The 17,227-nt window shown below is 37.1% G+C and overlaps 3 protein-coding genes across 3 annotated transcripts; all 3 read left to right on the top strand.

Annotated features, from left to right (window-relative positions):
* The first annotated feature begins 78 nt into the window (after nt 1-78).
* Nucleotides 79-5,928, top strand: cyb5r1 (cytochrome b5 reductase 1). The gene is made up of 9 exons (XM_084100902.1): nt 79-309; nt 756-902; nt 1,002-1,074; nt 3,101-3,207; nt 3,287-3,416; nt 3,509-3,592; nt 3,672-3,757; nt 3,964-4,063; nt 5,137-5,928. Exons 1-9 carry the CDS (start codon nt 295-297, stop codon nt 5,307-5,309), a joined length of 915 nt encoding a protein of 304 aa, XP_083957028.1. The 5' UTR covers nt 79-294; the 3' UTR covers nt 5,310-5,928.
* Nucleotides 5,929-6,168: 240 nt separating this feature from the next.
* On the top strand, nt 6,169-14,965 carry adipor1a (adiponectin receptor 1a). The gene is made up of 9 exons (XM_084100901.1): nt 6,169-6,553; nt 8,021-8,097; nt 8,199-8,396; nt 8,500-8,613; nt 8,908-9,079; nt 10,151-10,337; nt 10,430-10,617; nt 13,520-13,713; nt 13,810-14,965. The coding sequence occupies exons 3-9, from the start codon at nt 8,253-8,255 to the stop codon at nt 13,936-13,938; spliced, it is 1,128 nt and encodes a 375-aa protein (XP_083957027.1). The 5' UTR covers nt 6,169-6,553; nt 8,021-8,097; nt 8,199-8,252; the 3' UTR covers nt 13,939-14,965.
* Nucleotides 14,966-15,571: 606 nt separating this feature from the next.
* Nucleotides 15,572-16,930, top strand: rabif (RAB interacting factor). Its single transcript, XM_084101690.1, has 3 exons — nt 15,572-15,706; nt 15,844-16,006; nt 16,248-16,930. The coding sequence occupies exons 2-3, from the start codon at nt 15,857-15,859 to the stop codon at nt 16,494-16,496; spliced, it is 399 nt and encodes a 132-aa protein (XP_083957816.1). The 5' UTR covers nt 15,572-15,706; nt 15,844-15,856; the 3' UTR covers nt 16,497-16,930.
* The last annotated feature ends 297 nt before the right edge of the window (nt 16,931-17,227 follow it).

Raw genomic sequence — 17,227 nt, 5'->3', positions numbered from 1 at the left:
ATGTGAGTTTCTGGATAAAAGGAGATTGGAGGACTTTTATTTCTATCTTGTTTTATGTGTTTCCGGCTACCGAGAGACGCCGACCATAGACATTAGATAGTGTTGTAATGGGGGTGGGATTACGCAGTACGGAATGCGTTGAATGAACCGTTTTATTATGCGCAATAACTGCGCAGCGTTGTTTGCCTCGAACACCGAGCTCTCCGCCTGCGTATTCATAGGTGTGTCGACGAATGTTTAGTAGTTTGAAGGTTTACTCTGACTGAATCTCCTTGTAGAAGTAGATTACTCAAAATGGGTTACGCGATGGTAAGTCACAAAGCTTTGGAGAAGTACACTAAAGATGAATTGCAGTTATTTAATGTCATTCAGAGGAAGTGCCATGTTAACGTTACTGCTTTGGAATGCCACCAAGTTTGTTTCGCATAACAATGCTGCAGGCTTTCCCATTTATCAACACACAGCATATTGACTAGTCATGCCACCAAATTGAAAATATTATATTCAGTCAATTGCATTTAACTTACTACCGAAGCAGCAGACGGTTCTTCTAGAAATGGGATACCAAAGCAGAAACGTCAGAGTTTATTCTAGGAAAAACAGATGATTCATCGATGCATTTGAAACCGTTACACACTTCTGTTGTGTGTGTACTGTGAATCAACCAATGAATGCATTTTTAGCTTTTATTAATAATTGATTATTTTCTGTTATGTTTTTAAAACCTTGTTAATATGCACTAATCTGTATTTTAGTCCACTACAGTAGCAGTGACCGTTGGAGTGGTACTGGTCTCAACAGCAGGTGTGCTGGGCTATTATTTCTTCAACAGGAAAAGGAAACCACAAATTACCCTGATTGATCCCTCTGAAAAATACAAATTGAGACTTGTAGACAAGGAGGTATTTGCCCTGTTTCTTTATTTCAATGGGATATAATTTATATATGTGGTACTGACAAAATGCTGTTGACAAAATAAAAACTTTACTCTCTTCATACAGATCATAAGTCATGATACCCGCAGGTTTCGGTTCGTCCTGCCCAGCCCAGAGCATGTTTTGGGATTACCAGTAGGTAAGTAGTCTTTATTAGGACTTGGGACCGTGAGTAGGACCGTGGAGTAGGTGATGGGTCGATTGTTTCTCTGCTGCTAATACAAAGGTTGCAGGGTTTGGTCTGAAGCATGCTGAAAGAAATCCCACACCTGTCCTATCACGTAGCCTGTGTCTGGCTGCTTTGGATAAGAACTGTGTGTTAGGCTAAATGATAAATGAGGGTTGGGTTTGAAAAGCAGCTTTATACATGTCCATTTGCTTGAGAGTAATCACAGACAGTGGGGCGATGTTTATACCTGGCTGTGCTAAATACAGGTGTTAAAGGGGTACAAGAATTAGCGTGATCCAGTTAGAAACACAAACCATGTCGCATTTGTCCGTTCTAATGTGTCCCAGACAACAGCAAAGGACGCCCTGCTTGCATGTCAGTCAACCTTTGCAGTAAAAAATGATTTTTTTTTCCCTTTACTGGTTATGTGGTTTTCTTCAGTATTCCTGGTATCAATGCTATGACACTTATCATGTGATGTATGTACATTCAGTCTCAATACTTTAATACAGGTACTAGACAAAATAGTTTTTTTTCTTTTTTGAATGCATTAACTCTCTGGTGCTCTTCTTGTGGCGGTCAGAAAATCACCCTTTATTTATTTCAATGAGATGAATGTACTATATTTTAGTTTGAATAATGTTTTTTTTTATTTAATATTTTGTATTTTTAGGGGATTTTATGGTACTAAATTATATTTATGCTGTAGTTATGATCCATTTATTCACTTTTTGAGCATAGACCTGAAAATTTAATTTCCAACTTAAACTGTCGTAAATCTTTGATGCTTTGGATCACATACTTAAGTTTGATCTCTTTTCAAAGACGAGACTTGGAAAATTGTTGTTGAAGTGAAAAAAGTTTTTAAAAGTGAATTTACAAAAAAAAGAAATTATGAAATGTATATTTTCAAAAACATGTTTTAATCTAAAACTGCAAGAAAATCAAAGCCATACATCTAAACAAGCTGTGTTCCAAATTAGTGTTTTATCTATAAAAATGAGCTTTCAGTAAGATTTTGTTTGGTCGCAGTACCAAAAGTTTCCACTAGAAATTCGTCTCCCATTGACCCTTAGGAGCACAAGTGTGACTATTTTTTTCAGGACTATTTAAAGGGATACTTCACTGATTAGCATTAAGCTTTGTATCAGTAGAAACCCGGTATTATTTTCGAATGACCCTGCTTCCCTACCTCATGTCCCCCTGAGACGAGAGATTTCTGTATTGTGTGTCTGGAAAAAAAACCTCAGATGACGCAAAAATCGTCATTTTGCGTCATCGGAGGCTTTTTTGGCCAGAGGCTAGAGACTACAGCCAGTAGTAGGAGCTAGTTCCGCATGTTTTCAACCCGCCCATAGGGGGTGGGATCTCACGATAAAATGGCGTCTTTTCAGTTTTGAGTCAACTAGTAGCCTAGTTGTATCATTTCTTCTGATACTGCCCTCTGTAACCGGTAGGCGTGGCTTGGGAGTGGCCTCATAGGGCAGCAAAGCAAGTGCATTCTGGGAGTTGTTGTCTTTCATCCACATGAGCCAAAAATACATTTTCTGGGTTTTCTCAGTCTAGAAGGCACCAACTTCTAAAATAATTTCACATTTCTACTACATAAATGACCCAATTTAATTTAATTTCATCAAAGAGTCAGGAAAAATATGTGTATCACGATTTAAAAAAAAAAAAATTAAGCAGCACAACTGTTTTCAACATTGATAATAATAAGAAAGAAATGTGTGTATGTGTATATTATATATATTTAACTATTTTTTGCACTTTTAACATGCAATAACTACTGACATAGCGAGTTCTGTATCTAGACACAAAACCAGAAACTCCTTTGAGGCACGTTACCAGATGTAAACAGTAGTTTGTCTCCGTTTGTGATCGGATCATCTGATACGGATGTTACCTGGTGTAAACAAGAACTTGATGAGCAGACTGGTGTGTGTATCGAATATTAATAGTAAAGCACTCTTTCTCCCTGTCGTTCTCTCTCAAGGCAAGCATGTTTATCTCTCTGCCAGGATTGATGGTAATTTGATTGTGCGTCCTTACACACCAGTGTCCAGTGATGATGACAAAGGATTCGTTGACCTAGTTGTGAAGGTTCTCTTGGTCTATATTTCTTGTACAAGCCTTTAGGGTTTTAAATATTTTTATAGAGCTGACATATTTTACTCTGCAGATTTATTTTAGGAATGTGCACCCAAAGTTCCCCGAAGGGGGAAAGATGTCCCAGTACCTGGAGAGTTTGAGGATCGGAGATGTGATTGACTTCAGAGGACCAGGAGGTTTGCTGGAGTACAAGGGGGAAGGTCTGACAGCACATTTACTATCAATATTTGACCTGAATTTAGATGTATGTATTTACACAGTCACACCTTACACCTACATCTCCACCCAACAGGCCAGTTCACTATACAAGCCGAGAAGAAGGCTCCTGCCGAGACCAAGACTGTAAAAACGTTGGGTCTTATAGCTGGTGGAACAGGTACTGTGTCTTTCTCCTCATTTTTAGTCATAATGAAGCCATATGATCACTAGGATAATTTGTCCTCCTCCCTGTGTAGGCATTACACCAATGTTGCAGCTGATTCGTGACATCATCAAGAACCCAAGTGACACAACTACATGCAGCCTGCTGTTTGCCAACCAGGTTGGTGTTCCATTCAAGCGATATAATTAAAGGGATTGTTCTGACTTTATAATGACAGAATTTTCATTTTTGGGCGAGCTATCCCTTTAAGAGTATGGTGGAATGTTTTGTTCATAACCATAATATTACATAAAAAGTATGTTCGAAGAGATTAAGCTGTTTAGCAAGTATAAACTGAATCAGTTTACCTCTCGTCTGCCTTCCAGACTGAGAAGGACATTCTGCTGAAGGATGAGCTGGAGGAGCTTCAGGCGAGACATCCGGATCGCGTCAAACTCTGGTTCACGGTGGACAGAGCTCCTGAAGGTATAAGACTTTGTACATAACCCACAAGATGGTAAAGCTTGATTTACTCTACCTTCCAAAAGGTTGGGGTCGTTTTTTTTTTTTTTTTTCTATGTTTCTGAAAGAAGTGTCATGCTCACCAAAGCTGCATGCATTTATTTGATTAAAAATACAATAAAAACAGTAATATAGTGGAACACATTACAATAACTGTTTTCTATTTTAATCTGGTTTAAAATCTAATTTAAATCTTTAAAGTAGTGCTGTTTAAGAATTTTGTGGAAATTGTCATACTTTTTTTCAGAATTCTTTAACGAATAGAAAGTTCAAAAGCATTCTTACTGAATATAAAAGTAAATTTCTTCTAAAATAAAAACATCTTGCTGACTCCAAACTTTTGAATGGTAGTGTACAGTATGTGGGTCAATGACATGATTTTGTTTTGTCTGGACCGATTAACTTATTTACAAATACATTAAAACATTTATACATACAATGACTTGAATAAACTAGCTTCTATGAGTATGTTTTCATTTCTCAATTAATATTCGTTTTGATATTTAATTTGGGTCATAAAGTCAACAATGTGACGGTGATAGACAATGTCCTGATGAAACTGTCCTAGTTGGACTTTTTAATGGCAAGGCAAAGTTAGTTCAGCTTGTGGTGTGACTCTGACAAATACGTAATGCTATTTATGAATTAATAATTTATAATGTCTGACCCATAAAACTAAAACTCGCATGCATTCAGTGTGCAAGGAGAATATGTTATTACATTTTACTTGATGGTTATACCACATTACATTTTAAATTAGTTACATTTAAACTTAAAATTTCTTTATAAGTAATGTACACTCACATGCATTGTGTATAAGGAGATGTTATTACATTTTATTTGATGGTTACTCCACATGACATTTTAGATTTTCTACTTTCTTTATAATGATATAAAAGTTTTTCAAACCATATGAATCCAACATGAACACAAAGAGTGCAATTTTTAAGCACGTGGGACATATTTTAGACTATCTTTTTCCTTTTATTCATCATATATGGTCTTCCTTTGAAGTGTACCTGTTTACTTGTGTGCAGATTGGGAGTACAGTCAGGGCTTCATCAATGCTGAGATGATTCAGGAGCACCTGCCCCCACCCAGTGATGACTCTATGATCCTCATGTGCGGTCCACCTCCCATGATCCAGTTTGCCTGTAATCCCAACCTGGACAAACTGGGCTACCGGCAGAGCCAACGCTTTGCCTATTAGACCGTTCTCGATGTTCAGTGCCCAGACCACTAATTACTCCAAAGATACAGATACTTGAGTTGTGCAGTATTGTGTTTAAGCAAATATGGTATTACAAATCTGATCGTATATAGCAAATTACCTTTTTATGGACAGTATATAATACATATTAAATGTTTAAATGCTAGCCTGTCCAGAGGTAATTGGTTCTTCATATTAAAAGCCCTTAGTTATGTAACATGATACAACTAAGATCCGCTGTGTCCTCAGTCTTTATATTCACCTGTGTGGTTTGATGTGCTCTAAAAGCTCACGATAAGATGCTGATACTACAAAAAAAGCCCCTATCTAATGCACTTGAAAAGGCATCAGTGTGTTAAGACACCTGCTTGCTGAATTTATTGCTGAATATTATATTCATGTGCCTATATGACTTGACTGGCATTCATATTTGGTGTATGTGTACATTGTTATGAGATGCATTTGCTGTCACTGGAGTATTTTTGTATGCATGCTGCACTCCATATGTTTATCTGTTATGTTAACTATGTTTTAATTTAAAAAGCAATGATATTGTTTTATACAAAATGCACTAAAGGCAAGCAACTTAGAAATGCTTATTAAAGTGTTTTCACTGGCATCTTTTTTTCTTTTTCTTTTATTGTTTTCCCCTCAGCATTACATGTCCAAATCTGAGGATTTTATTTATGGTTTGGTTGTGGGATGCTCACTTTTTGCATTGAAAGAGATTATAAAGACGGATGAGGATTGGGGATTATAGGAGATTGGCGAAGGCCAGCTGGTTTAACAAAAAATACTCCATCTCCGTTTTTTTAAAATCTTTCTAAAGGCTGTCAGCACGTGCCATATAAATGTGACCATAACACAAAGATGCTGCTGCAGTGTAGTAAAACGCTTCAGTATTCTTCGCAGTCCTCAGACTGAACTTCACTACCTGGTATTTTACAATAAAATAAATCACCTGCTGGAGATTACTGCTGTAAATGTGGACGCATTCACAAGAACCACCAAATAAATGGGTTAGTGCCCTTAAATAGCGCTGTGGGGGTTTTACCAAATACCTTGCAGGACCGTCTTTCACCAGCAGGAGGCGCCGCCGCGGTGTTATTTCAAAGACAACAGAGCCAGTTTGAACTCGCCGTATTGCACACAGCAGCTTTCAACTCTTTTTTTCTCCATCCTGCTGGTGTTTGGTGGCCGTCCGGAAGAGATCTAATTTCTTTAACAGCAGTTCTGGAAATCAGGTAACCGTCTGCACGATAAAATGTCTCAATATTTTAACGCAAAGGCAAAATTGCGATTCATATATTGTTGTAGACGCATCCAGACACAGTACTTTAGCGGTGCGTAGCGGTTTCTGTGTCTCAATGCTAACCTGCTCTAATAAACCAGCTTGTTTTTTGTTTTTTTTAAAGCGCTTAATTTCGTACTAATTAATCGTTGTTAGTGGCATTTTTGCGAATAATATAATATAGTTGTTGTTGTAGCATTGTTGCTATGTTATGAATGATGATTTTGTAAGTGTTGATCATGACGTGTGCCGGTGTTTTGGCTGCTCGTCCTCTAAAATTTAAAGCCCCTTGTTAGCCAGCAGGCTAATACCGTTAGTCATGGGTATGAGCTATATGATGACACTTCATACTGAGATATTTGTCAGTTATTACGGGTTTGATTTCAAATCCACTGAGCTGCATATCTAGACGTATTTGGAATCAAATACGACATGCGTTCCAACGTTCGATTCGAATTAGTGGTAAGGATTTTGATTAATCACCGTGACTCGAATCTTTTAAATCAGACCACAAAAAACGGATTCGTTCAGTTTGTTTCCGCATGTAATCGGATGAGTGTATGACTCAATGACTCGTTTACTCAAACAACACCTAGTCGTTTATACGTGTTATTATGCTGTATACAAATTTGTTTTTCTACAATTCTTTAGTCATTATTATTATTATTATTATTATTATTATTATCAAGAAAAAGACAACAATTATAAACTAATTAATTAAGATTTCCAACAATGTCTTTATCTCATGAGTAATCTGTAAATCTGTCAGTCATTTTCACACATTCACGAACAAGATGTCTCGTTCAGTGACGCTTTTCGAATTTCGTTTTAATGGACTACTAACGTTACAATCCCATGAAGCATTACAAATGACAATTGAGTTAAAAACTATGGATAAATATAAAACTATTATTAAATATCTATATAGAAACAATATAGTTTACGTTTATTGTAAAATATGGTTATTTATTCAAATATTAAGAAGTTTGAGGGCGTACAGAGACTGACTCAATTACGTCATTAGGATTCACTAAAGTATTGCTTTTTGCCACTATTTACTTGTAACAATTCTCTGATTGGTGGATTTCTTTGCAGAATTATGGGTAACATAGTTTTTCTCCTGGAATTCCTCTGTTAAACCATTCTTTTTCAAAAAAAATAATAAGATAACCTATATAATTCATGCTGATGGCTTCAACAAAAGCATAAACCAATCGATTAACAACTTCCACAGGTTTGTAAGTTAACATTTTAAAATCAATTCCCCTATGCAAAAATGAATAGGATTTTTTTTTTTTTTGGTTTATTTATTTTGATAATGATTTGAAAAAACACAAATTATAATGGCTGAAACACAGCCAGTATTTTGAACTGAGAAAATTATGCCAAGTGGTTTTTATTTGTTTTTTTCCCCCCTAAGATTGAATGCAATTTCATAGAGAGGCAAACATCAGCAGGCTGGTTTAGACCTGTATGTGTTCAAAGCACCTGCCAGAGGTAAGCGGTCTCTTTTGTTGTTTCGGGTCACTGGTATTGTCATGACTTGACTTTGCCAATGAAGTTTTGTTTTAATTGAATGTATTATTTTTGACCCACAGTGAACTGAAGTGTAGGCTTCAGAGGTCTGGGTCGAGTCACAGGGCAGTCTACTTATGTCAGGACAAATCAGGTCTGCCAGTCATGCGGACTGCAGGGTCACTGAGGAATGCCACGTCCCAGCCGATGTGGAGCTGATGGAGCTGGGTCCCCTGCTGGAGGAGAATGGCCCCATAGGAGCCAAAGGACTCCAGTCAGAGGCAAGCCACGCAATTATTAATCTGAATGCATTACAGAGTCTTTCATTTTCAGTGCCAGCAGAAAGTGTTGCAGGCTCATTTTGAGCTCTGATTGTGTCCACAGGGAGCAAGTGCTCTTGCTGATGATGAAGAGGAGGATGAAGAAGTCGGAGAGGTTCTGACGCTACCACTTCAGGCTCACCGTGCAATGGAGAAGATGGAGGAGTTTGTGCATAAGGTGTGATCATCAAACACAACGCCTTTAAATCTTAAACAGAAATTTAAACGGATAGTTCTCCCCAAAAAATTAAACTTGTAGTCATTTACTCACCCTCATGTCATTCACAAACTGTATGACTTGCTTTTTTGTTGTTGTTGTTGTCTATACAGTAAAAGTCAATGGTGTTCAATGTTGTTTTGGACCCCATTGAGTTCCATTCTATGTCAGAAACATTCTTCAAAATATCATACAGTCATACAGGTTTGGAAGGGCATGGCAACAAAGCGGTAATGCCGTATCTCTGTTCTGCAGGTCTGGGAGGGCCGTTGGAGGGTCATTCCCTTTCACGTCCTGCCAGAGTGGCTAAAAGACAACGACTACCTCCTGCACGGTCACCGGCCTCCCATGCCCTCGTTCCGTGCTTGCTTTGGGAGCATTTTCAGGATCCACACAGAGACTGGGAATATCTGGACTCATTTGTTGGGTAAGGTTGGGGTTACATTTGAGAGTCGTCACAGAGAATGGTGGCTATTGTGCACCTCATGCATATATTTAGTGCAATAAGTTGCAGGGGATCAATTACAAGTACGAACGCTGCTCTCATTTTGAGAGCATGCAAGATTATTAAATATTCATATGAGTTTGTTCATATGAACAAAGTGTCCATGATTAAAAACAATTAAAACAATTATGTCACACAGTGTTGTTATTGTTAACTTAAACTAAAATAAAATAAATTTTGTACAATGAAACAAGCTGGAATTGAATAAAGTATAACTGTTAGATGAAAAACTTAGAAATTAGAAATGTGCCTTGGCAACTAAATGAAATGCATAAGTTTAAGTTGAAGTAATAAAATTACTAAAACTTAAATAAAAATAAAGTAATATAGAAGAAATAATAAAGAAATATATATAGGGCCCAATACTGCACTCGTGCTCTGATACCAACAACCAATACCACACTGCGTGTACAGTAGAGTGCTTGTGACAAAGAAACGCCGACATCACAGCAAACAGACTGTAGAATAGATATATCATAGAAGGATGTCTGTGAAGTAAATGTATCGAATTTTTAGACTGTTAAACAAATAAAGACTGTTAAAACAATTAAATATTTCCGCCTATAAAGCTGCTGTGCGCAAGCTAAGCGAACCGTGGAGTGGACTAGCGAGTTTGTCAGGTGCATTCCTTATTCACAGACATCCCTGTTCCATACTAGCCTGGGAATCCAGACCTAAATCTGAAAGATTAATGGTCTGGCATCGACTAATGAAAAACGGCCAGCTCGAGGGGTGGCACCAAGCATGCGTTTGAAAATCTCACTGCGTGCAATTGGATAACCATTTCAGTCTAATTTAAATTGAATGACTCCAAAAATATCATGTAACAAGTAAAAAGTGATCTTAAACTTTATTTTAAAAACAGTTTCATTGTGATATCAGGAAAGTTGTATTTTGTAAAATGCAATATAGCTTTTAGTCAATTTAAAGGATCCAGACAACAACAGCAAAAAAACACTGACCCATTGTTTAATTGTTTTATTTTTTCAACAGGGTTAATCTTATTCTTGTGCCTGGGCACGCTTACCATGCTGAGGCCCAATATGTACTTCATGGCCCCCTTGCAGGAGAAAGTGGTGTTCGGGATGTTCTTCTTGGGTGCAGTGTTGTGCCTCAGCTTCTCCTGGCTTTTTCACACAGTGTACTGCCATTCTGAGAAAGTCTCTCGCACTTTCTCCAAGTAGGTTTATTGTCTCATTAACTACACTATTTCATGGTGGAAATGACTTTAAGTGACTTATCTCCGTTTTCTCATGTCTCTCTCTTTCTTAGACTAGACTACTCCGGAATTGCTTTGCTGATCATGGGCTCTTTTGTACCCTGGCTTTACTACTCGTTCTACTGCTCTCCTCAACCACGTCTCATCTACCTCACAATCGTCTGCGTGTTGGGTATAGCAGCCATCGTAGTTGCACAGTGGGACCGTTTCTCCACTCCCCGCCACAGGCCCACCAGAGCAGGTGGGCAGTGATGTGTTTGCCATAACGTTTACATTTTGGCATATTGTAGGCCAATCTTTAATGCTAAAAGATTAAACCTGAAGTGAAGAAATATTGTACGAAACGATAGAAGTTAAAGTGTAACTTCACAGAATCAATTTTCAACCGCTTTGTATTGATACGTCAGTAGTATACATATAAATGAACAATGAACCCTTTCTCCATTTTACCTGGACTAAGAAATTAATGTTTCTTTGTCCACCTGATGATGTAAAACGCTGACTTTTGACAGCTCTAGGGCTTTCGTAAAAAACACAGATTGTACTTCCCCATTTTTTTTATCCTCACCCATGGACAGTCGGATCGACAAAAGGTTATTAACAGAACTGTTATTGTAGGAATTAGGTTTATCACTAAAAATGACCTCGTCAACTCTTTAAACATCGATATGGTAAAAATGGAACACCATGGCAACAGATTTCTTACCTGTACAAAATGGTGTTTTGCTTCGGGGAAGTTGGGCGGAACTGATGGAATTGTAGTTTCTTTCAGTTTTTACTCCTCTGTTTTTCCTCCATACAGATAGGTTTTTCATATTTCCTGTTGCGCTGTTCTCTCCACATCTATGGTTTATGGTTCTTTGCAGCCTTTAGCCACTGCCTACAAGGCTCTGGATCCTTCACTGGTAACCGAAAATAACTTGCTCCCCACTAAACGCTTACTCATTTAATTCTTGCATCCGGAAACTTTTAATCATAATGGTGTTGAGTTGTATTAACCCTTTAGAACCTGAAGCTAAAATAAGTGTTTTTCCACGTATTTTGATTTTTTTGACTGTAAAATTCTAAAACAATCTTCAAGTTCAAGGTGTCATCTTTTTCAGAAGAAAAATAGCTTTCAACAAATTACAGTTATTGACCATTACTGTGTGTGGTGAGTTTGTAAATAGAATTTAAATAGACAAAAAAAAAAAAAAAACGAGAAAAAATTTACTGATTTTTATTTAGAAAAAAAAGACAAAAATCAGGAATGAAAGAAACTAACACTTTAAAGTTGAAATATTAACTATAATACATATACATATACACAAGTCTTTTTTGTGACATTGGGTTGCACAGTTTTCATTTAGGACACTTTGTTTCATACACGCACACACACACATGCACGCATGCACACACACACACATGCATGCATTCACACGCACACACACACATGCACACACCACATGCTAAGATACGTGAAAGAGTAACGGCCATCCGCCTCCCAAGTTTCATTAAAAATCATCCCAATCCCCTCTTCTGCTGTCTAACACTTCTTTCTCCATGTATTTGTTTGTTTCTTTTATTATTTTATGCAATCCAAAACACTCGAACCTGCCGCGCTTCGTATCTCTCTGTTCAAATCCTTCCTTCCCGCGCTGCCAGAAAGCTGCTGTCATTTGCTGACGGAAAGCATGAAATTACTGTAATAAGCCGTATATTTCCGGAAAGCGCATGTTGTCTACTGTCAGGGGCTTTGAATGGTTTTGATGGTGCAAACGGTTGAAGAGTTACGGTAAAATGAATACAGCTTGCTGGTAAGTGTCGGCGACGACACAGCCGGTTCTAAAGGGTTAAGAAGTATTTCCTCCTAAAGCAAAAGAGGAGGAGGTAGCTGCAGGGTTGAATAATGTCCGTGCCAAAAGGTGAATTGCTACTGTACAACAGAAACTAACCCCAGAAACTAACCCCACACCCTAACAGGCAGTTTTCGCCAACAATTGTAAAGGCCTTTCGTCACGCCCATTACTCCGACCTGCAGATACCCACACTTGAAGCAAATCAGTATTTGACTCCCGTCAAGCCTATCCATACACTGGGAATGGCTTTGGATGGCAACATGCCCAGTGCATTATGGGTGTTATTTGTCAAAAGGGAACACAACAGACTTTTTCTCCGGTTTTCTCTAATCAGTTAGCACCGGCAGTTCTGTATTTTAATCTGTAGCGTACCCTCACTTTATCTTGCGTACCGGCACTTCTCACATGTTTCAGGTACTCTGACTGCTCTGCCCCGGAACGCAATTTCACCAACAAATTGCGTTTTTTTTGTTGTTTTTTTCACTTCGAGCACTGGACGTATATCAGAGCAAAATGGCTGCTTGAACTAGAAAAAATGTAGGAGAGAACTTGATTTTGTCAATCGGGAATTGATTGGATTGCCTTTGTTTGCTAATTGCTGCAATTTTCATTTGAGTGACATGTTGCTGGAGGAAAGGAATGTCCCACCCTTGCACCAGTGCACCTGTCATTGGACAAGAGACATTGTTGCAAGCGGGAAGGGATATTATGTGGTTTATTTAAAAAAATAGAAGGATGCATAAAAAATAATAATAATGTTGGTTGCACTTTATTTTACAGTACGTGCACTTACATGTACTTACAGTGTTCTTACCTAAGAAAGTACTTGGTAATATAAGGTAACTACATGGGTTAAGGTTAGATTTAGGGGTTACTATTAGTAGTACATATGATATACATGGGGAACAGGACTGTAAAATAAAGTACTAACATAATGTGTATGGATAAATCATTAAATACTGCAGTTTTACATTAAAAAAAAAAAGAATTGTCCATTTTGATTTCATGGTGACTTTTAAACATCAAATACCATCTTATTGGCTGTGTTACTCTGCAGCAGTTTCTCATTCAACTTGTCTTACCTGGTTATTAGAGTAAATACAAGGTTAATTCACCTTATTATAGTTAACTAAAACTAAACCCATAAACTGTTTTGTTATTTGACAATGTTTACTGAAATGTTTTATTTTTTTATTTTATTTTTCATTTTAGCTAGTTTTTCATTTTTTGCACTAAAGTAATACTACAAGAAGACAACGGTACATTTATTCATAGCAAATTGTTTTTGAAAAATGTTTTCCTTAGGGGTTTTCATGGGTCTCGGATTGAGCGGGATTGTCCCCACCATGCACTTCACCATCGAGGAGGGTTTTGTCAAAGCCACTACTGTTGGACAGATGGGCTGGTTCTATTTAATGGGCGCCATGTACATCGCAGGTGCTGGGCTGTATGCTGCACGAATTCCAGAGCGCTATTTCCCGGGCAAGTGTGATATTTGGGTAAGTTACACCTTAGTCAGAAATTATTTTCTTAGTCATATTCTTGAGTATAGTGATATGCAGATGTTTTACTCGCCTAATTTGCTGTCTTCTTAGTTTCACTCACACCAGATATTCCACGTGCTGGTGGTGGCAGCAGCCTTCGTTCATTTCTATGGGGTGTCCAACCTTCAGGAGTTCCGCTATGGCCTTGAGGGAGGCTGCACTGATGACACTCTCCTCTGAGAGCTCTACAAACACATGGCTTTTCAATTAGGATTTTTAGTGCCCCCATTTATACTCATTCCTTGGTTTGTTTTTATTCACCTTTGAGTTTTTTCTTATCGTTTTGACTTTTATTCATTTTTATTCTGTTACAAAGAATCCATGAAATTTCACTTAATGAAAGGTTTTGTGTGGTTAAATGGTGCCGTAGGCTGAACAAATAATTGAAGGTTGAAACACGATGACCCTTGTTATCATCAATCTTTAATTTAAACACAATCTCTTGGGTTTTGAATGTGTTTCTTTAGTAGTGAAAAGCACTTTCATTGAGCTGTAGAGATGCCCCCTCATAATATAATGCCTCCAAGTTTTTCTTAATGTAAATGAACAGTTCTTCACATCATTTGATGCACATCCAAATTATTGCCCAAACTTTACTGAAGAGCAGAGATGTCTTTGATATCTTTTTATTCAAAATAACTGGAAAACGCACAAAGGGCAAATAAAGGGTTTGAGGGTTTTCGGCTCAATCTACCTGCTTCGAACACATTCATAATTTTATCTTTTACTTCTAGGTCAATTGAAAATGTAAACAGGTCAACTGTTGCACCTTACAGCGCAGATATTGAATATCATTGTTATTAAAGCCTCTGCATGGATACATCTGTGCAGTCTGTAAAGTATAAACTTTCCTGTAAAGTATAAGAATATTCCCGTGCCTTAGGCCACAGGAAATAGGTTTAAAATAGATGGGCCAAAACTACAGTGTAGTAAATTTCATTAGTCTTAAACATAACTAGTTAATTTACTTTGCAAGCAATCCAATCAAATTAATAAGGTTATATAAATAAACCAAAAAGTTTGACCTTTATTGTTGAACTTTCTCAGACTGCTGTTTGTAAAAAAGTAGTGTTTGATCCTTTTTAAGTAAATAAGCTAACTGTGTGGCTTTACCACAACCATATATTCATGTGTTACGTGTAGAGGTGGTAAATCATTTGCATTTAACTGAAATGTGAAATGTTCAAATAAATATTTATGGGTCATACTTTGAGTTTCTCTTATTTGGTTGATTTATATGGTGGAGATGATCATTCAAGGAAAAATGGAGATTTGTATACATTCAAAATGGAACCTATGGAGGTTCATATTTATTATACATTTGCAAACAACTGTCTCTCTCTGAACCAGGATATTATTTGCAAATAATATCTAAATAAAGAATAACTATATGGCCCGGGTTCACAGACAGGGCTTAGGTTATGCCAAGATTAGGCTTTACTTAAATCAGACATTTAAGTAGCTTTTATAAACACGGTTTAGGAAAAAAAAAAATTCTAGTGTGCAACTTGAGACAAAACAATAGCAATGACATATTTTAAGATCTGTCCGTGTAAGTTGCTTTCAGTTAAAACAGCTCAAACATGCATTTTAGTCTGGGACTAGTCTTAAGCCTTGTCTGTGAAACCGGGGGAATATATATCAAATATATTATCTGGATCTTAAAAGGATGTTCCCATCATGTTAGAACATAACTGCGTTTGAAAATGGAGTCTGTGTTAATCTGAGCCGAGCGGAACGGATTCGTGGCTTGTTTTTAGCCGGTCTGCTTTAGCAGTTGCGCATGTATTAGCCGTAGCTGACACTAGTCCGCTAGTATTTTCCAACTACTGTCTATTATTGTGTTTGTACTTAAGTTACCATATTTGTACTCAACATTTCAAAGACTGTATTTGGATAACAAGTCTGACTTATGCAGGGTCGGTTTTCCTTATCGTCTGACTTGGAGGCGAGTATTCCTGTTATGAGTCTCTTATTTAGCCAGTTATAGCTAATTATATCAATACCATATTAGATGCATTGATAGACTGACCATAATCAAGTAATATATGGTAAATTCTGATTGATCGTATGTTTTGTTTTTAGTTTGCTTACTAACATGGATGACAGTAAACGGTCCTCCTCTCCCGAGGGATCTGTAGATCCCTCTCTCGTGTCAGACGATGGTAAAAATGTGAAATCAGTGTTGTGCCAGAGATGTTCTTCCAAAGTGCTCTGCCCAGGCATGGCAGTGTTTGCAGAAAAGGAGGTAACTTGTTTTAAAACTAGTGTGTAAAACATTTTAAATACAGGTATGGTTAATATGTTACATTACGATAATTCATTGTAATTTACACTAAAGTAATTTGCAAAATTATAGTAATGATATGTCTGTTTGCACAACTGACTTGTAGTTTAAAAAATATATATTATATTATATACAATGATTATGATATTTCAAGACTGATATGTCATCTGTTTTCCATGCAACATCCCTTTCCATTTACCAGCTATTTCTCCCTTCAATGAGAAAGAAAACCTCCATTGGTCAGTCAGACGGGACATTGGATGGGGACACATTAACAGCTCACTGGCTGGTTGATGACATGTACACTTTTGAGAACGTGGGTTTCACAAAAGATGTAGGCAAAGTGAAGTACCTTATTTGTGCGGATTGTGAGATTGGACCCATTGGTTGGCATTGCCTGGATGACAAGAAGAGCTTCTATGTGGCATTGGACAGGGTGAACCACGAATAGAGCACTTATTGAAGTCACTGTTTGGAAACATTTTATTGTATTTGATTATGTAACTCAGATGGCTTTCTTGTTTGGAAAAAAAACTACTATAGGTCTTGTTTTTGCTCTCTTCACAGAGTTCAGAAAAATGTAATTGGTTTTTGTATAGTTTTTTTTTTTTTTATCGTGACATTTTCATTCTCACCAAACTGTATGGTAACATGTACACCTGTCTAACATCATAGATGAATGGAGACGGTCCTTTTAAACATTCCTTAACACAAGACCTTTCTATTATCTCTCTATGACTTTTCAGAACACTTGAAGTCACTTTTGTGTATGAGGATATTTAGGAGAAGGTCAGTGCTTGTCAAATAACAAAATTCATGGTTGACCATTTAAGAGAATTGCAATATTATACTGAAAAAATAAAATATAACTAAGCTGTTATAAGAGTTATTTTTGTAGAAAAGTGTTCCTTAATGCATCTAATGTATCTGTGTGTGTGTGTGTATAAATGTATGTGCATACATATATATATATATATATATATATATATATATATATATATTAGTGTGTGTGTCATACACACATATAGGGTAAATATGTCTGTTGTAGACGTAAAGAACATTTATGATTTAAACTCGTGATTTAGGGGGAAATAAGGCAGTAAACACCGATGTGTTATGTTTTTAAGACAATTAAGCAAAAGTGGCTATATTGTAAGGCTAAAACTGCCACACCTCGGTTAT

Source organism: Abramis brama (assembly GCF_963993115.1).
Source record: "Abramis brama genome assembly, chromosome: 23".
NCBI lineage: Eukaryota > Metazoa > Chordata > Actinopteri > Cypriniformes > Leuciscidae > Abramis > Abramis brama.
The sequence above is the reverse complement of the archived record's forward strand: the minus strand, read 5'-3'. Positions and strand labels throughout refer to the sequence as shown.

What these genes read in the sequence shown, in the direction of transcription:
- cyb5r1 (XM_084100902.1), top strand. An exon ending in TGTTTTGGGATTACCAGTAG is followed by an intron (nt 1,075 to 3,100) that starts GTAAGTAGTCTT and finishes TTCTCTCTCAAG; the next exon opens with GCAAGCATGTTTATCTCTCT. An exon ending in GCTGGAGTACAAGGGGGAAG is followed by an intron (nt 3,417 to 3,508) that starts GTCTGACAGCAC and finishes TCCACCCAACAG; the next exon opens with GCCAGTTCACTATACAAGCC.
- adipor1a (XM_084100901.1), top strand. Translation starts at nt 8,253, where the DNA reads ATGTCAGGACAAATCAGGTCTGCCAGTCATGCGGACTGCAGGGTCACT. An exon ending in CCAAAGGACTCCAGTCAGAG is followed by an intron (nt 8,397 to 8,499) that starts GCAAGCCACGCA and finishes TTGTGTCCACAG; the next exon opens with GGAGCAAGTGCTCTTGCTGA. An exon ending in TGGAGGAGTTTGTGCATAAG is followed by an intron (nt 8,614 to 8,907) that starts GTGTGATCATCA and finishes TCTGTTCTGCAG; the next exon opens with GTCTGGGAGGGCCGTTGGAG.
- rabif (XM_084101690.1), top strand. Translation starts at nt 15,857, where the DNA reads ATGGATGACAGTAAACGGTCCTCCTCTCCCGAGGGATCTGTAGATCCC. An exon ending in CAGTGTTTGCAGAAAAGGAG is followed by an intron (nt 16,007 to 16,247) that starts GTAACTTGTTTT and finishes TCCATTTACCAG; the next exon opens with CTATTTCTCCCTTCAATGAG.